Below are 20,443 nucleotides of genomic sequence, written 5' to 3' on the forward strand. Positions count from 1 at the left end.
CACGTCAAATCTGCGCCCACTCGTTGCCAATCCTTTTTGAGAAGGGGCAGACCTTCCCCCGTCCACTCTATCAGATCTCCTTTCAGCCTTCTCTCCAAAAGACAGCTGCCCCAACCTTTTCAATCTACCCTCAAATGAAGTTCCTTACCCCAGAACCATTTTTGAAAACCTCTTTGCATTCTATCCTTATAATGTGGCACCCACAACTGTACAAAATACTCCAGCCGAGGTCTAACAAGTGTCTTATACAAATCACGTCCTTGCTCTTGTGCTCTGTTGCTATTAACAAAGCCAAGGACATTGTATGCTTTATTAACAGCTCTATCTGCCCTACCACTTTTAATGACAAATGCATTCCACACAGGTGTCTCTCTGCTCCTGTAAATTCATTAGAATAGCACACTTTAGATTATGCTGTTTCTGTGGATTCTTCTTACCAAAACGCATCACATCATACTTGTCCATATTGGATTTAATTTTATGAATTCATTCATGGATATGAGCCCATCTATTGCCCATTGCTGGTGACCCTTTAGAAGCTAGTGGGGAGCTGCCTAGTTGAAAAGCTGCAGTCCACATGGTGCAGACAAACCCACAATGTCATTAGGGAAGAAATTACAGGATTCTGACCTGGGGCAGTGAAGGAATGGCAATATACTTCCAAGTCAGGGTGCTGAGTGGTTTGAAGGGCAACTTGCAGTGGGTGGTGCTCCCATGTATTTGCTGCCCTTGTACTAGGTAGAAGTGGTTGTGGATTTAGAAAGCACTGTCTAAGGGACCTTAGTGAATTTCTGCACTTCACCTTATGGATAGTACATACTGTCGCTGAGTATGGATAGAGGAGGGAGTGAATGTTTGTCAAGCAAGCTGCTTTGTCCTGGATGATACTGTTAGAGCTACACTCACCCTGTCGAGTTTGGAGAATTCTATCACACTCCTGATTTGTGCATTGCCAATGGTACACAGGCTTTGAGAGATTTTTGGTGGTTGTTTGGGGGGGGGGGGAAAGAAGAAAAAGAGTGGGGGGGCTGCAGGATTCCCAGCCTCTGAAAAGTTGGAGGAGTGATCTCAGTTGCCTTTCAAAGTTCAACACCATTCTCCTCAGTTTACAGTTCGCCCAAGCCTGGTGTCACCAGCAACATTCAACATTGTCCCTAGCATACCATAATCTTGATTATGTAACAGTCCTGATACTGGCCCTAAGGAACTCCACCACAAACCTTCTTCCAGCCATAAAATTAGTTTCTGAACCGTCAATTCTGATGCCCTTTTTGTCGTAATTCCTTTACAGGATCCACTATATTTCTCAAGTCTGTCTTCTGGAAATCTACATATATTGCATTAAACTTCACCTCAACAACTCTCATTGTTCCTTCAGAAAAAAACCTCCCAAGTTACAGACAGAATTTTCCATTAAATTTCATGGATCTTCCCAATCATTCTATGATGATTTCAAACAAAATGATCAAAATTGCTCAAAGTAAACAAACAGCTTAAAATTGCACATGACATGAAGCAGTTGCCAATAAATCTGGAGTTGGTTCCCTAACCCAGTCGGATTGTATGCTATCCCATTCCTGGCAACTCTAACATTGACCAGAATGCAAGCTAGCCTTCAAAGGGTTAAACAATTAGGCTGCTCCATGTAAAATGAGTTTTGTATTCCCCATATATAGAAAGCTATGAAGCATTTATCAATGTTTTCAAGATACTTGGGATATATAAGATGGCTGGAGATTAACTTTGCTGGTTGGGATATTTACAATTAGGGGACCATTATATATATAAATGAAATATTTCAAAGAGTGGGAGGACTTAGGAGCTCACTTCCATAAAAAGTCACTTGATGCTATGTCATTTATTAATCTCAGATGGATTGCATAACTCAAACCTAAAAAGATATTCAGGGATAAGGGAGAGGAGTTGATAAACAGAGCTGGATGGGTCACAGATCAGGCAGTGTCTTATAATGAAAGATCAAGCTCAAGGCACAAAATTTAATGCTTTGTATATACTCCAAGCCTAAGGAATTCTAATATCCCAACTTATAGATTCCAAACAGTAAAAAGAAAACGGTTTTAATCCTGAGAAAAGACAACCTTTCCATTAAAGCACAGAAGCTGCTGAAATAGCAATTTGTCTGAAGGAAGAGGCTGGGACTCAGCTCACTGGTGCCACCTTGTGGGAAGGATCAATGAGACTCAGTGAAATATTTGAAGCATGATTTGGAGGTGCCGGTGTTGGACTGGACAACCAGCTGATGAAGCAGCGCTCCAAAATTTAGTGCGCCCAAATAAACCTGTTGGACCATAAACTTCACACCATGATTATTTTTAAGAAAATACTTTGTTTGAAGAATCAATGGGGTCTAAACTTGTGAAGACACAGGATTGTCAGTGAACCCACCTATGGGTAGTGTGCAACTCAATGTGCTTTTTGGTTCTTCTCTTGCTTGTTCTCTCATTGAGTAGTTCCTCCTTCAAAGTAAAAAAAGTGTAGAACATAGAACATAGTAAAATACAGCGCAGTACAGGCCCTTTGGCCCTCGATGTTGCGCCGATCCAAGCCCACCTAACCTACACTAGCCCACTATCCTCCATATGCCTATCCAATGCCTGTTTAAATGCCCATAAAGAGGGAGAGTCCACCACTGCTACTGGCAGGGCATTCCATGAACTCACGACTCGCTGAATAAAGAACCTACCCCTAACATCTGTCCTATACCTACCACCCCTTAATTTAAAGCTAAGCCCCCTCGTAATAGCTGACTCCATACATGGAAAATGGTTCTCATTGTCAACCCTATCTAAACCCCTAATCATCTTGTACACCTCTATCAAGTCACCCCTAAACTTTCTTTTCTCCAATGAAAACAGCCCCAAGTGCCTCAGCCTTTCCTCATATGATCTTCCTACCATACCAGGCAACATCCTGGTAAACCTCCTCTGCACCCGTTCCAGTGCCTCCACATCCTTCCTATAGTATGGCGACCAAAACCGCACACAATACTCCAGATGCAGCCACACCAGAGTCTTATACAACTGCAACATGACCTCAGGACTCCGGAACTCAATTCCTCTACCAATAAAAGCCAGTACGCCATATGCCTTCTTCACTGCACTATTTACCTGGGTGGCAACTTTCAGAAATCTGTGTACATGGACACCAAGATCCCTCTGCTCATCCACACTACCGAAGTATCCGACCATTAGCCCAGTACCCCATCTTCTTGTTACTCTTACCAAAGTGAATCACCTCACACTTAGCTACATTGAACTCCATTTGCTACCTTTCTGCCCAGCTCTGCAGCTTATCTATATCCCGCTGTAACCTACCACATCCTTCCTCACTGTCAACAACTCCACCGACTTTCGTATCATCCGCAAACTTGCTCACCCAACCTTCTAGCCCCTCCTCCAAGTCATTTATAAAAATGACAAACAGCAATGGTCCCAAAACAGATCCTTGCGGAACACCGCTAGCAATTGCACTCCAAGATGAACCTTTATCATCAACTACTACCCTGTCTTCTTCCAGCCAGCCAATTCCTAATCCAAACCTCCAACTCACCCTCAATACCATACCTCCATATTTTTTTGCAGAAGCCTACCATGGGGAATCTTATCAAACGCCTTACTAAAATCCATATACACCACATCTATCGCTTTACCCTCGTCCACCTCCTTAGTCACCTTCTCAAAGAATTCAATAAGGTTTGAGAGGCACGACCTGCCCTTCACAAAACCATGCTGACTATCCTTGATCACATTATTCCTATCCAGATGTTCATAAATCCTATCCCTTACAATTCTCTCTAAGACTTTGCCCAGAACAGAAGTGAGACTCACCAGCCTATAGTTACTAGGGTTATCCCTACTCCCCTTCTTGAACAAGGGAACCACATTTGCTATCATCCAGTCTTCTGGCACTATTCCTGTAGACAATGAGGACATAAAAAAAAAATCAAGGCCAATGGCTCTGAATCTCCTCCCTTGCTTCCCAGAGAATCCTAGGATAAATGCCATCAGGCCCAGGGGACTTATCTATTTTCACCCTTTCCAGAATTTCCAACACCTCTTCCCTACATACCTCAAAGCTGTTCATTCTAATTAATTGTGACTCAGTATTCACATTGGCAACAATGCCCTGTTCCAGAGTGAGTACTGATGAAAAGTGTTAATTCAGTGTCTCCCCAATCTCTTCAGCCTCCACACGCAACTTCCCACTACTATCCTTGACTGGACCTATTCCTACCCTCATCATTCTTTTATTCCTGACATACCATAGAAAACCTTTGGGTTTTCCCTAATCCTACCAACTAAGGACTTTTCATGTCCCCTCCTTGCTACTCTTAGCTCTAAGAGCTATGGATACCTGCTCTAATTCATAGAATTAGACAGTACAAGAGGCCATTCAACCCTTGTGTCCACATTGGCAACCAAAAGAGCTGTCTAGCTAGACCCACCAGAGTCCAGGTGAATTCCATCACTAGGACTGTGGACAAGGCTTTAAAATAAATGGTGCTTTTTTGGGGTGGGAGAGGAGCTTGGGTTTTAGCTTAAAGCTTTAACAACAATAGGACACAGTATGGAGAGGGTCAGGTGGGTAAACATCATGTACAGTATGTAAGGGGCCACCTAAGAGAGATCCGGACTGGGAGTTAAACATCCAAGGATACACATTCAATTGAGACACAGATGGGTGGGGATGGGGGAGGGGAGGGAGAGGTTACCTTGGTTAATAAGGAATTAAATCAAATCTATAGCAAGAAGTGATAGAGTCAGAAGGTGGAGATGAAAAGTTGCTTTTTTTCCCCCCAAACAGCTTCTGGTAGACACCATTAGGAAACAGGCAACTCTGGATCTGATGAGATGTAATAAGGCAGACTTGATTAGGGAGCTGAAGGTAAAGGAATCTCTATGGGATAGTGACTATACAATAATAAAATTCACCCTGCAGCTTGGAGCAGGAAAAGATCGAATCAAATGGAAGGGAAAATTGAGTGAAAAGCTAACAAAGCCACGAGGGAGGAGCTGGCCAGAGTTGCTTGGAAGGGGAGCCTAACAGGGAAAACAGAAGAGCAGCAACAGCAGGAGCTTCTGGGGTAACTTGGGACAGACAGCACAAATTCATCCAAAGGTGGGAACGGTCTCCATCTATTTACCTCACTCCTTTCTCCCTTCCCCATCATTAGCATAAATACCATTTCCAGATGCTTTCCATTCTGACAAAGGGTCACGGGACTCAAAACAGTTGGTCCAGGGCTCAGCCACCTCCAACTCCCCCACCCCACCCCTTTTTACTCTTGATCTTTTTCTTTCCTTTAAGAAACCTTTTCAAGATGGGAGAACTGGCACAGAAAGCCCATTCACTCCAGGTCTGTTGCATTCTTTTCTCCAACCTCCCCACTTTGTCTTGTGTCTTATATAGTTTTCTTCATCTTCATGTTGCAGGGAGCATTGTGACTGGCTTTCTTCAGATTTAAAGTGATTTCATCTGCAGAGAACAGATTGAACCTGATCTTATGCAAACATTAGGGTTAGGGTTATGGCTTGCACCAGACTCAAGCTACATGAATGAAATTAAACTAGTCACTAATCCACAGACCAAATCAGTAACTTATTGCTGGCTGAATCCCCATTTAGAGGGTAATGGAGATGTACAGAAACATACCCTTTGGTTCAACTCATCCATGCCAACTGGAAATCCTAAATTTACATCCCTTGGTTTCAGCTCATCTGCAAAACACATTCCAACTGCTGCTTAAAACAAACAGCTGGGTGAAGTGGCTTTACAATGAGTGTCAAGTTACTTGCTTTCCAAAAAGTGAAACAATTTTTGGTTCTTGAAAACAGTTTTTAATTTCAGTTCATAATCAGTCTGGAAGATATTATATATGCAATTACATGTCAGTAATTGAGTCATTAGCACTGGCTCAGTTGGTAACTCAGAAGGTTCTGGATCCACTCCAGGAATGGTTTCCTTTTACGTTGTGTGCTGAAAGTTGACACTCCAGCACAGTCATGAGCGAGTGTTGCTCTGCTGGCAGCGCAGTCTTTCAGGTAAGACATTAAATAAAAGTACCACAAACAGATGTCAATAACCCATGGTACTTGTTCAAACAAGAGCAGGGATCCTTGGCCAATATTCATCCCTCAACCAACATCACAAAAGGAACACGTCAGCCCATTGTTACATTACTGATGTGCAAACTCATTCTATAATCTGGGTGCTATGATACCTTCATTACAATTATTCTGCAGAGATATACCTTAATTCTGGATTAACAAGAATCAATTGTTCAGATTTAAAATCTAAAGACTTCAACCAGCCCTTATTGGTGATTGCAGAAGACAGCACCAGTCTCTCAGCTCATTAGTGTTCAGAATTCCTTAGCACACTAGAGTCACAGATCAACTATGAACTCTTCAAAAAACCAGATTGCAGGAGTACAAGGGTTGTGGCCATTAATGCGCTCAAACCTGCATTATGAATAACTTTAAAAATAAAAGGTGTGCATGGCTAAGTGGCATGGCACCTGTGTATTCATTATCCAAGAGAAAGTTGCTCTGATTAGAAAACATAATTCACACCAGCTGCTATGTTCATGTGCTGTGAAAAAGAAAAATAACTTGGCCAGATTTGAATTAAGTGTGTGCTCTACCTGCCAGCAGAGGTGTGCGCACAGGCTCAGAGCACATGAATAGCCAGCTCCAGTCAAAACACAGTATCACTGTCACATGCCTGGGGTTATGCTATTGTAGAGAGATCTGCCAATCTATTAACACCCAGATTGTTTCTCTCAGTGATGACGCTACACCAACAGAATAAATATTACACGAAGATGCATCACAGAAATACATCTTCAGTCTAACTGGTTCATGCTGTTTATACCTCAAGCCTTCTTCCACCCACCTTCTCACCCCATCAGAATATCCTCCTATTCCTTTTCTGGTCAGGCTTTCCTCAAAATCCATGCCTTTGAGCTCAGTTATTCCACATGGTAAAAGTCTCTAAATATCTTTTATTTCTTCACCTTAGAAGCTAAAACAGTAGAGCACAGGTACAGGCCTAAACGACACCAAACTGTGATAACATGCAAATGTATGTTAAATTAAACTAATCCTTGTTTGCCTGTGGTCCATATCTTGCATATTCATGGGCTTCTCTAAAAGCCCATTAAATGCCCTATCACCACCCCAACAGCACATGCCAGAAACTGACTAATGTAAAACAAGATCTCTCCCTCACCTTAAATGCACGCTACCTAGTATTAGGCATTTCAACACTGGGGAAGATTCTGACTGTCAACCCTAATCTATGCATCTTAATTTTTCTAGACTTCTATTAAGTCTCTCCTCAGCCTCCGCCACTCCAGAGAAAACTCTAGGTTTTTGTAGCCTCTCCATATAGCTTATTTTCTCTAATCCAGGCAGCATCTGATAAGCCTCTTCTATATCTTCAAAGCCTCCACATCCTTCTTGCAATGTGGCAATCAGAAGTGAATGCAATATGCCACATGTGGCCTAACCAAAATCTTATAAAAGCTGCAACATGACGATTCTGCCTCTTGTACTCCATGCCCTGACCAATAAAGGCTAGCATGCCATATGCCTCCTTTACCACACTACTTGTGTGGCCACTTTCAGGGAGCTATGCACTTGAACCCCAAGATGTTTCCCTTTTCTCCACCCCCCCCCCCCACCCCTCCCCCAATCAGTCAAAGCTGTTCAAAGTCCTGCCACTGATTGTATACTTTTCCTTAATATCTGACCCCCCCAAAAAAAAACAGCAGCACCTCACTTATCCAAATTATACTTCATCTGCCATTTCTCTGCCCATCTATAACTGTCCCTTTTGGACATTCCAAAAAACAAACTTCTGGTCCACTCAGCCTAAACCCTGACACAATTTGGCCCAACTATCAAAGGCTTTAATAATTTTACTACTTTAATAAAGATTAAGTGGACATTTGCTGATAAAATGCACAATTCTGTTCTAACGACGGGCCATTGAACTTGAAAGGTGAACGGTTTTGCCTCTACAGATGCTGTCAGACCTGCTGAATTTCTCCAGCACTATCAGATCTCCAGCATTTGCAATTCTTGGATAAAATAAAAGACAGTCTCAATCTAGAACATTAACCCAATTGGAATAGAGTGTCAAGAACGTACCCATTTTACCTAAATTCACAAGCAACCGTCAATCCAATTAGAAAGTATTCAAAAGTTTAAACCAGATATCCAGAGTGATATTACAACTAGAAATGGATGATGTCAAGATAACTAGTTCTCAAAAAAAATTCAGTCAGTCCATCCAGCATTCATGCGAGTGATAACATACAAGATAAATAATTTGATAAAGACAACTTCTACTTCTTTTGGACCCAAGCCCCTGACACAGGAGGTTTAAAGAAAATTACACTTCAAAATAATTAAATAAAGTCTATTCCTATAAGTTCACTTCCATCAAATGTTTGCTACCACAAATGCTAACGTGTTTCAACCTAAGAACTCACCCCGGACAAAACAAGCTAAAAGGGTTAAAATCTATAACAGTACAGGTCCTCACATTTCTTAAGTTTTCAATGTGGAAATTTCAGACGATGAACATTTTGGTGTTAACCTGGTCTAGGATTCAGAAATTCTTTTTAAGCTGCTGGCTCTCAAGAAGTCATCCATTAGAGGGGGGTTAAGATAGGCTGGAAGAGAACAGACAGAAACAGACTAATATCTGGAACTGCAAGAGGTCTATATTGGAGAAGGGAATATTCTGTCATATCTACAGTGCAACAATCTGATGCACAATATAGTATTCAAAAACCAGATTGGAAAAATAAAATAGACCAAAGAAACTGGTTTAGAGTTGGTTTAGTATAATATATTTCAGCTTTGAGAGAGACATAGAAATCAGCTTTCCACAGTTTTCCTATAAAAGACCCATTTTTCCAAAGCATTATGCACAAAACATTTTAATTAGAATACAATTGTATAGTGAAAGTAAAAGTGATCTTGTAACTTCCCAATATAAAACGGAGCCACAATGACCAAAAGTAGATGTTAACTGTTGGGAGAAGTCCATTAGGGAACAATATGGACTAAAAATGTCAAAAACTATCCGTGAACTATTAGTGCTCGATAGGGAGAAGAGGTGCGATGATAAAAGGCCAATATGTAATCAACTCTTAATTTCACTTGCAACATCTACAACATTGGAAATGTGTCCATGCTTTTTTTTTGTATAATCATACAACTAAACTCATCATTAAATCCACATTGGCTATAACCACTATGCAAAAAGGTGAAAATACTGTCTGTTCAAGCGATGCACATGGCAAATTTCAGGAACAGTATGTGCAAACTGTCTTCTGGAGATCTCTTTTTAAATTGAAGATATAAAAACGGGTGAAGCCTCTTCAGATATGTTAATTTTTTTTGAAATTGGAATGCTGGCACTTTCCAATTAGGCAACAGTTCTTCATACCTGTAAACAGCAATGGGAAAAAGAAAGTCTCAGAACAAGATATACATCGAATGCAAAATTACAAATACAAGTAAACTAAACACCATCTCCTTTGGTAATGGATCAAAGTCCTGTAAGCTTCAAAGCTGAAGTCTCTAAATTAAACTAAAGTGGGAAGAGGGGCTTCCATAAAACATTTAAATATATCTCCAGAGTCCAGGAGACATCACATTCAACATTGCCATAGATCCCAGTGAAAAATTCAACTGTTTAAAAAAAGCAGACCCAGACTTCTAATGGGAATCTATCAAACCGTAGGCAGTGATAGTTAGTGGTTGAAGGCCATACAGTACTATTAACAGAGGAGCTAGCACATAGTTGGTAGAGAAAAATATCTAAGGAATGTGCATGGATAGGAGTATAGAATGAGAGAAGTTGGGGATTGAACAAGACTGCAACATTTCCTTCTGACCATGTACATTCCCATACAAAAACTAATTCAGGGAAGCTCCTGTTAGTCAAAGTGCTCAATGCCAGTCACCATATTATAAGATTGAAATGGCACTGGAGAGGAAAATAAAAAGATTTAAAATGACAGCAGAAACACAAGGATTAGCTATCAAGAAAGAGTATACAGCCAGGTCTGGAAGTGACCTGAAAAAAAAAGGTCATTTAAAATTATGAAGGTTTAGATAGAATGGATGCAGAAAGAATGTTTCTACTTGCAGGGAAGACCACAACCAAGGGCACGAAAATAAGACGAGTCATCAACAACTTTAAAAAAAGTTAGAGGGATTCACAAGTGATTTTACACAGGAGGTACTAAGAATGTGAAACTGCTATCATATGGAGTGGTTGAAACTTTAAACAAAATACAGATGCAATTAAAGAGGGTCCAGATAAACATACAAAAAGGCAAACAAGAAATGCTCTGATTGGAGGTTGAAAGATGATTGGAATACAGCATAAACACTGGCACACAGAATCTGAGTTGACCAACTTGCTATATATATATATATAGCATATGCTATGATGCTTTTCTTTCCAATGGGAGTGCTGGTAAACATGAGTCAGTTGTGGTGGGAGGAATGACAACCAAAATTCACTTTGCTCCTCACAGTAACTAAGATACAGGATACAATCAGGGAGTTTACAAATTGTAGCATGTTGAAACAGATCTGTCCGGTTCGTCGGACAGAAAATCAGATTACAAACAAGAATTAAAACTGCAAAAAAAATAAAAAATAAAAGGAGAAAGCAAATTAGTTCAGTACCAAAATTCCAGTCATTAGGAATTTTACAAGTAGTACTTCACCAGAATGTGATAATAGCAATTATTATTTAAATTTCTATTTTTTCCTATTATTCATACATTTACCAAGGTTCTCAAAGATGTCTCTGGAAGTGACTAAAGGAAAAGGGTGCTGCATCGTATGAACTGTCAACAAAGTTGACTACTCTTTAAATGGTATTGCACTAAATTTTAGTCAAAGCATAACTCAGTTATAGCTAAAAGTCTGAAGCTATGCAAAAGAAAGGAAACATTCAGCACAGAGGACAGAACATGACTCAGATAGATTAAAAATACACACATTACCATTCTATATTAGCCCCACCATATTAGGATCTCTAATCTGAAGGCTGTAAGGTCAAAACTTGAATGGATGACTAGCAAGCATTGTGCAAGAGCGTTGTTCAGTCACTTTGGGCAGGTTGTTAAACTGCAATCCCCCATTCATGCAGTCTAGTGGATCACAATATTGAAGCAGAGCAGTTCAACCAACAGCAAGGAATTAACACAAGTCATTCAATTTGCAATGCAGTGACTATATTACAAACCATTCCATGTACATGAAAAGATGCATATCCCTATGACTCTAGAATTTGAACACAAGTTAAAAAATGTGTCATTGAGCCTGGTCTTCCATTTAAAACAATCCTGATTCATCTTGGGCTTCAACTTAAATTTCTGACTACTGCTCATTTGCTTAAATTCCTTAGACACCAAAGATCTGACACATTTTAAGCATGTGATAGACAATGGAGTGTCTCAACCTGGAGTTAAAAAATTCTATGGATTAGTGAGCCTGGAGTGAAGCAATTCCTTCACAGTCTTAAATGATTGGCCCCTCACCCCAAAAGATGCATTCACGTTTAGATTCGCCAATCAGTGGAAAAAAGTTCTCAGCATCTATCCAGTAAAGCCCTTTCAGAAACTTGTACATCTCAATGAGATCATCCCTCATGCGATCCTCAGAACAGAAGCCTAATTTACATGATCTACCAAGAGAGTCCTATCCTTGGGACTAATTTATTGAATCATCTGCTATACCATCTTGAAAGCAGGTATACCCTCTATAGAGAAGACCAAAATTGTACGTAGCCTTGATCTCATCATAAACCTGCACAATTTTACCAAGACCTGTCTACTTCTGCACTTCAATCCTTTGGAAAAAAAAGGCCAACATGCAATTTACCATCTCAACTGCTTGTCAAAGCATTTCTGGCAGATGCAAGATAAATCTGCCCTTTGGTACTTGAACAGAATTACAAATTTGAGATTTTTTGTCACAATTTGCCAGTATAAAAATTGAAGTGGCATCTCTATGCCTCTTGTGTACTGCCTTTAATCCAGAAAAGTTTGTGCCGGCAGAAAATATTGAACACTGTACCTGTGTGAAATAGTACTTGCCCCTTTAAAGCCTCTTATTCCCCATCGCTGACAAAGAAAACATGGAAACATACATCAAGCTAAATCAGTACCTGGAAACCAGATTACAATTCAAGGGAAGGGAGTTCCCTTCAGTCGAACTGGTTAGGTGCATTTTCAGAAGACAACTTTTCATTGCACTGGGTAGGAGTAAACTTAGACCATAGCTGTTTATTCTCACTGTGAGACCCAAGGCTCAACTGTGGCAGAGTCAGCACAGGCCAGATCAAAAAAAGTAATTACAGCTAAAGCAGGAACCCAAAAGGTGGCACTGCCATATTTAAGCAGCAGGTGGCATTTCTACAGAAATCCCTTCAATGTTGAACAAACTCCCTCAATATCTTACCTGGCTCAGACCTGCTGCATAGCAGACATTTAAAGCAGCATACATTGGGATTTCTTCTTTTTACACTTTTCCACTGGTGCTTTCCTATTGATCTGTCTGACCAGGTCATAAAAGATCTGCAGAAGGAAAATAACATTTTTGATCGCAAAAAATTAGGATGAGACATTTTACTCAACACTAATGGGGAAAATATTGCTGCACAACAACTTGTTACATAAAAGGGATGTCGTGGTAGATGCACTTTGTCTGACAAAATAATAATAATTACATCTTTAAGTACTTAATTAGATTTGAAGTGCTTGGAACAGAGAAAAGCTGCATCAATGCAAGTCTCTTTGGATTAGTTCACTGAATATTTTAAGACAAGTGAATGGAAACTTTAATCACCTCTTTGCTTCTGCAAAGTAGTATGGTTTGGAGTAGTTTAGACCCACCTTGCCTATTCACTTGGTGAAAATTCAACCATATTCAATGTACTGACAATCCAGACACTGCTAAAGCATATACTTTCAAGGTAGTTAGCTGAAAAGTAAGGTCAGGTTGAACTCTCACGAGCATTGGCCCACACAAAGACCATCAAGCTGTCCCGATGTTAGAAAGACATTCCCTCAAGAGGTGGTGTATGAAAGGGGATTGGAGGGATACCAATGATAGTGAGAACAACTAATCTGGAGAATCTTTTCATTTAAAACTGTTGGGTCAGAGAAAGAGACAAATATTCAAAGGGGAGGAGTTATATTCAGGACGAGCATCCAGAAAGGAGATGGCAAAAATTGACTTTGCTGATGTGAAACTGTCCTAGAATAGAACTGTAATCGCAAAGCCAAGTTTCTTACCAGGGCATGCCACACAAATGCTTCATCAAGCGTCAGGTCAATTTATTTTATCCCATGTTACATCATCCCATGAATAAAAACAAAACACTAGACATTACTTTTCCAAGGCTCCAAAACCCATTCTGCGCTGACAAAAGTCTGCTATCTGTCAGGGACTTGAACATCTCAATATTGTGCAAAACATAATGACCTTAAATTGGTTTGTGAATTTTTCTTTTTGCATGGTTATAACAAAGCGTTCAAGAGAAACCACTAGTGAATGGAACACTGTCCATTGTTCATTCAAAATGCTGTAAGCGCTCTGAAGGTTAGGTATTGCATGGTTAGACAGTGAAACTGTCTATTTCATGTGACTCAACTCAAACAAGTGGGAGTGACAATTTTCCATTTCTCTTCCCTTTCCTCTTTAAGGAGATGATCCTAAATAAGGTAGTTTTCTGGGCCATGATCAAGTCGAAGGTGATCAGGAAACAGCACCAAAGAGAATAGCTAGCCATACCTCATTAACGTTGATCTTTGACTTTGCAGAAGACTCTAAAAAGGCACAGTTGTTCCATTGTCTTGCTAGGTTCTGGCCCTGTTCTTTGCCCACTACTCGCTCATCTTCCAAGTCACATTTATTGCCAACCAGAATCATTGGAACCTGGGAAACAAAACAGAAGCAGCAGTGCAAGGCTGTTATCAGTGACAGACTCAGATGTTCTAAATTTTAACTTGATTTCTGATTTAAGACAAAGTTGTACAATGAGTAAAATGAAAAGATGCTATTTCGATTGTAATAATCTGATCCAGATGCTAGCCTTCAGTCAATTCAATTCACTTGACATCATGGCAAGAAATAACTGGAGGCACTGGATACTGCCATAGTTATAGCCAACAACAAACTCCAGCAACAGTACCAAAGACTTTGCTCCAGAACTTGCTACTTCTTTGGTCAAACTAATCCAGTATGGTCATAACACTGGCATTTACCTGACGATATGGAAAGCTGCCTATGTCCTGTATACAAAAAGCAGAACAAGTCCAACCGGATATCACCTGAGAACATGCATACAGTACATACTCATGTGACTCTGCCAACATAGTCTGCCTCATATGCTGCAGGAAAGGATGCCCTGAGGCATGGTATGTCAGTGAGACCATGCAGGCACTATGACAATGGACGAATAGACACCATGCAATGATTGTCAGGCAGCAGTGTTCCCTCCCAGTCAGGGAGCACTTGAGCTGTTAAGGTCATTCAGCTTCTGATATTTAAGAGTGTCCAAGGCAGTCTTTGAGATATATGACAGTGCAGAAGCAATGCGCAGAACCCGATAATTAAGTTCCACTCATGATGCTGGCCTCAACCACAATCTTGGGTTCATGTAGTGTGATATGTAACCCCACTATACTTTTCGGTATCTATAAAACCCTCACTTCTGTTTTGACACCATTACCCTATTTGTTGCTCTCTCTCTACCTTAGTTTGTACAGTTTTGGATTACTTGTTACTTTGGTTAGACCCTGGTCATGTGTTTGATACCTACTCCTGTTATTCCAGCCACTTAGTTTGGCTCTAGCACCTTTCTGATTTGTAATTATCCTTCTGTCTTAATCTGTTCACAGGACAACTCTACACTTGTTATTCAGCTGTTGACGCTTTACGCGATTTGTAAATCCGTTGACATTTAATTACTTGGAATTATCTTGCCCATTATTTCTCCCCCTATATATTCTGTCTATATGCACTTTGCTCCACTTCACCAGACAAAAGAATAGTGCTCCAAAAAGCTTGCAATTTCAAAAATCTGTTGGACTATAACCTGATGCCATGTGGCTTCTGACCTTGATCAGTTCAACACTAGCATCCCCACAGCAGTGGAAGATGGCTGTGATTGATGGAGGCTAGTCATCTCATCACCAGAGCATCTCTGCGCGAGTTCCAAAGGAAAGATTTATTTGCTAAATCAACACGGTTAGAGATGCTACAACACTCCTCTATAAAAGATAGGACTCAAACCAAGGTCTTCTGGTTCAGAGGTAGAAGCACTACCACTGTGCCAGAGTCCTTGAGTTCCTCAGGATAGTCTCCTAGGTTCAACCAGCTTCAGCTGCTTCATTGATAACCTTTCCTCCATTGGGGCGGCGGTAGAGGGGGGGGGGGGGCATGAAGAAGATAGAGAGAGAAGTGGGGATGTTCAACGACTGCACAATATTCGGCATTATTCACAAACTCATGCTAAAGCAATTAATCTTCAAATGCAACATCTGAACAATATCTAGGCTTGTGCTGACAAGTGGCAAGTAACATGCATGTCACAAATGCCAGGCAATATCATCCCTAATAAGATGGAGTCTAACCACTGCCCCTCAACAGTTTGTCAATGGCATTACCATGGCTGAATCCTCATATCATCCTGGGGTTTACCATTGACCAGAAGCTCAACTGCACTCACTGTAGAAGTACAGTGGATATTAGAGCAGGTCAGAGACTAGAGTTACTCACAGGATTCCATCTCCTGGCTCCCCAAAGCTTGCCCACCAACAAGGTACAAGTCAGCAGTGTGATGGAATACTCCCCACTTGTCTGAATGGGCGCAGCACCAACAAAGCTGCTTATCATCCAAGCCAAAACAGTCCACTTGATTGGCACCACAGCCACTAACATCCACTTACAGCACCAGACTCAGTGGCAGTGCGCTAATTACAAGATACACAGCAGAAATTCACTGACAGATCTTTAAACAGCATCTTTCAAACTCATGACCCTTTCCATCTACGCAAGGGCAACAGATATCTGGGAATACCACCACCTGCAAGCTTCACTCCAAGCCATTCACGGCCCTGACTTGGAAATATAATCGCCATTCCTTCAGAGTCACTGGATCAAAATCCTGAAATGCCTTCCAAGAACTGTGGAACTACCTACAGCACAGACTGCAGCAGTTCAAAGGTGGCAACTCATCACCTAAAGGGCAACTAGGGACATGCAACAAACACTAATTGGAATCACCCACAGTGAATAAAAAATCTTGCCTGAATTAGACTGAAGTGAAAAGGAACGAAAAAAAGTAGCAGAGATTCAAAGCTATGGGAGGGTGCCTAAATGATTCTTAACAGACTCAGTATCTATTACAAAGTCCATTAAATCTCTTTTTAATTGCACATTATGAAACCTAAAAAGAGTAGCAGCACTTCTATTACCAACTGAAAGCTAGCTCACTTCAAGCTTCCCAGAGCCACCTGATATCCAGCTACCACATAACCCAATAAGTAATACACTAGGGGTGTACAGCACAGATTTTTCAATTTTGCACAAGTCAGTTGTACTGGCTGGAGTTTAAGGAATCCCATTACTAGCATGATGGACGTAGCTGAGATTTAATAAATCCCAGGGCAGACAACCATTCTTAAGAATTTCCGTTCAATCGCCTAATTTGGAATCATTGTTAAAAATGAAAAAAGTTGGATTTCTTAAAAAGTACTTCATGATTAACTCTTGGACACAGCCAGATAAACAACACTGCATTTATCTTTCAATTCCCAGAGGCAGTAATGGTGGTTCTCTGAACTGGCAATGACAACCCAATGATAGCCATTGAGTATTTCAATTTCAATGGAGTTCTGTAGTGGATTGATTTAGTGAATTGAAGCTTGCTCAACCTCAATAGTCAAAGAAACTGCATACTATAGGATGAAGCCATTGCCCTTTGAGCCTGCTCTGCTGGTGAATGTAATCTTAGCTGATCTATTCCACTTTCCTACACTATACCCATAGTGAGTTTAGTGTGCAGGTATTCAGACATGTGTCAAGCCTTCCCCTAAACAAATTCGTCAAAATTCCAACTCAGCAAGAGTCAAGCAATGTAAATAAGGTTACTCCTGGAGTACAGCATTCAGACACCTACAAAACCTTAAAATATAAAAAGGCAGGTACACAACATGTTTTAGCAACTAGCATGTAATTACAGGAACATGACAAATATAGTAAATATTTTCAGCATTGCATAGCCTGAAAACTTACAACCAGTCAAGCTGGTGATGGCCCAAGACACACAAGGTTTTAAAATAGCTTACAACTCAAAATTAAGAATGTCCTTTTTGTTGCTGTACTTAAATCCCAAAAGACTATTTGAACAGGTATTAGTTAAAATGTAGGGTAGGGAAATGGGTCTTGGTAGATTACTCTTCAGGGGACTTGTTGGGCTGAAGGGCCTGTTTCCATACGGTAGGTAATCTAATCTAAAAACAGATGGTACTTTGTGCACATTATTTCCACAAAAGTGCTCAATGGAATTGACCCAATGACATCTTAAGATAATATCTTATAAAGTAACCCTTTTCAAGTTATGGTAAAGTCGGACAAAGAGGAGAGTTTGGATTTTAAATTAATGACAAATGGGTGTTGGCTGACTTTTGCGAAGGTGCTTAAAGAAACAGATCTGTCTTTTCAGAGTAATTTTAAATCAGTTTGTCTCAGATCAGGTTTGAAACCTAAAGCAGCAAATGCTTAGTGATATTATTGCTAGACAAGTAATCCAGAGATCCAGTCATCTTCCAGGGACCCAGGTTTGAATACTGCCATGGGAGATGGTGCAATTTGAATAATGTTTTTTCCAAAATCTGGAACCAAATGAGTTTAGCAGAAAAAGGCAAAGTAGATAAAAGCAGCTATCTCCACTGATGGGATTCTAGAACTAGGATGTACACAGTCTGAAAATAGTCTAGGATCAAACTGCTCTAGCAATGGATGGTGGATCATGCCACTTTAAATCCAAGATAGATACATTTTTGTTAAGCTGAAGATATTAAACAGGGACCTGGGCCAAATACAGGTACACAATTGTTCTGATAAAACACGATAGTTCAGTTCTCATGCGATCCCGCGTTACAAGAAAATTGTGCAATAGCTGCACCATTTCAACTAATGTGGCCGGATGTGCAAAATAGCCATTACAGGTAAAGAAAGTTAGTGCTCTGTAAATAACGCTCTAAATTTTTCATTTGCGACAAAGCCAATTTGCGTTAAAGAAATGGGTTATAGCAGAACCAACTATATATGGAGATTGGGCACAGATTAGCCACGATATCACTGAATGGCCTTCTCTTGTTCCTATGACAAATAATGATGCCCACGAAACCAGTGTCAATCATTGGGGGGAAAAAAATCTGGTTTACTAACATTCTTTTATGTGACTCCAAACCAACAGCAACGCAGTTGACTCTTAACTCAGGGCAACTGCAGATGGGCAACAAATACTGGTTTAGCCAGTGTTGCCCACCTCCCATGAACAAATAAGCAGCTTCCTGGAGTGTTGATGGAAGTTTGTCTTTGTGGAGTTTATGACCAGAGACAAAACTTTAAGCCATTAGTTTAGCAGTATCAAGTATGAACAAAGTTTTGGGGTTCAGTTGGAAAACCTGATTGAAATTAGAAATAAATAGTCTCTCCTAGAAAAAAGGGAGATTGAGAAAATATATTTCTTTTACTGTTCAGTTAAAGTGTAGTGATGATACTTCCAGACCAGGAGTGTTTGCTTACAAATATGCATTTGCAGCTTTGGATAGCCAAAGTCTACTGTTTTCAAAAAGATTTTCAAAAGAAACCAAGACTTCACAGCTCAGGACAGGAACCGAGCAATTAAGTCAAACCTATAGATCAGACTGGAAAGGAAAAAGTCTTTGCAGTTCAATTAACTTAATTGATAATGTTGGGAAGTCAATAGGATTTTGTTTTGCTTTGTTTTTCATTGTTAAACCAAAATCTACAGCCATGCATGACAACACTTCAACGAAAGATGGCCACATTAAAAACCAAAAAGGATTGATCATGCAAGATTTCATTCTGGGATCAGATTTTTCCAATAGTAACATTGGTTAGAATCACAGCACGGGGGGGGGGGTTCGGTGTGGATTTGTTGGGCCGAAGGGCCTGTCTCCACACCAAGTAATCTAATCTAATACATTAGGTAAAAACAATGACTGCAGATGCTGAAAATCAAATACTGGATTAGTGGTGCTGGAAGAGCACAGCAGTTCAGGGATTTCGCTGCTCGTTGGATGCTGCCTGAACTGCTGTGCTAATCTAATATAGCCTGGCAGAAATATAAATTGTGATTGGAAGATGGTACAATAACTTCCAAAATGTATTTCTTTTAGACTAGGCTTCTAGAATTCCGACCCAATCATCCAAACAGCAACAGGGTAAGATGACAAGTAAACCTGTGGATGAGGCCTATATCAGGAAAAAGCCTACACTAAAACACTTTCAATCCGTACAACACAACTTACAAATATTCCAAATAAAGCATGTCAATTAAAATTGCCTCTTAAGCCTGTCTGAAACATTCTAAGCAAGTTAAATGAAATGTTTCTTATTTTTTAAATAAGTATTTCAAACAGGTGTGCACATGGGCCTACACAACTTCAAATAAACGAGTGCGGATCAGAGATACAATCTGCCAAGATTGCTTCAGTTCTTGGAAAGTCTTCTCTACCAAGAGAGCCATATTGACATCATGGTTCAGAGAACTTTGGGGAGTGAGTTACTAAGTTTTACACATCACTCCCAGTAGAGCATACAAAAAACGATATGTACAGGTTTTCGTAGAATTTCCACCACAAACCCACCAGATGATTCACATAATGAACATTTACTCTAATTTAAAAAAAGGTGTACACATTGTCATGTCCACATACAGAAATTGCCTTTGTAAACTTATCACAGCATCTCAGAACTGGCAGCTGCAGCACTGTACAGGAGAGACTGATTAAAAACATTCAAGTTTGCACCGTCACACTCCATTGTTGAAGTGGGTACACAACATAGCAATTTAAAATGGCATTGAACTACATCAGCAAGCTCTGCATACAAATTTAGAGCTGCCCAGCAATCCTATATTTCATCTGAATTAGTGCATGTTGATTTACTACATAACCACTACAGAAGAGTAGCTTCTTAGAGAAGAAAATTGGCTTCACAGTTTTACATATGTCTAATAACATCAGCTGTAGCTGTTTGCAGTATTTGATCTGGTTGCAGTGGATTCAAGTTAAACTCTACACAGACTCAAAGCCAAAATGTAGGTTGACACTAGTATAAAGCTG

General features: G+C 40.2%; 1 protein-coding gene across 2 annotated transcripts in view; it reads right to left on the reverse strand.

The window, feature by feature from the left end:
- Nucleotides 1–8,858: 8,858 nt before the first annotated feature.
- rap1aa (RAP1A, member of RAS oncogene family a) overlaps nt 8,859–20,443 on the reverse strand; it is a 140,999-nt gene continuing 129,414 nt past the window's right edge. For both annotated transcript variants that reach the window (XM_072563892.1, XM_072563893.1), the window contains 3 exons: nt 13,854–13,997; nt 12,519–12,634; nt 8,859–9,483 (listed from right to left, as the gene is read on the reverse strand). In XM_072563892.1, the coding sequence (XP_072419993.1) occupies nt 12,548–12,634; nt 13,854–13,997 (231 nt within the window). In that variant the 3' untranslated portion in view covers nt 8,859–9,483; nt 12,519–12,547. The remainder of the gene's footprint in view (nt 9,484–12,518; nt 12,635–13,853; nt 13,998–20,443) is intronic.

This window comes from Chiloscyllium punctatum, chromosome 45 (genome assembly GCF_047496795.1).
Source record: "Chiloscyllium punctatum isolate Juve2018m chromosome 45, sChiPun1.3, whole genome shotgun sequence".
NCBI lineage: Eukaryota > Metazoa > Chordata > Chondrichthyes > Orectolobiformes > Hemiscylliidae > Chiloscyllium > Chiloscyllium punctatum.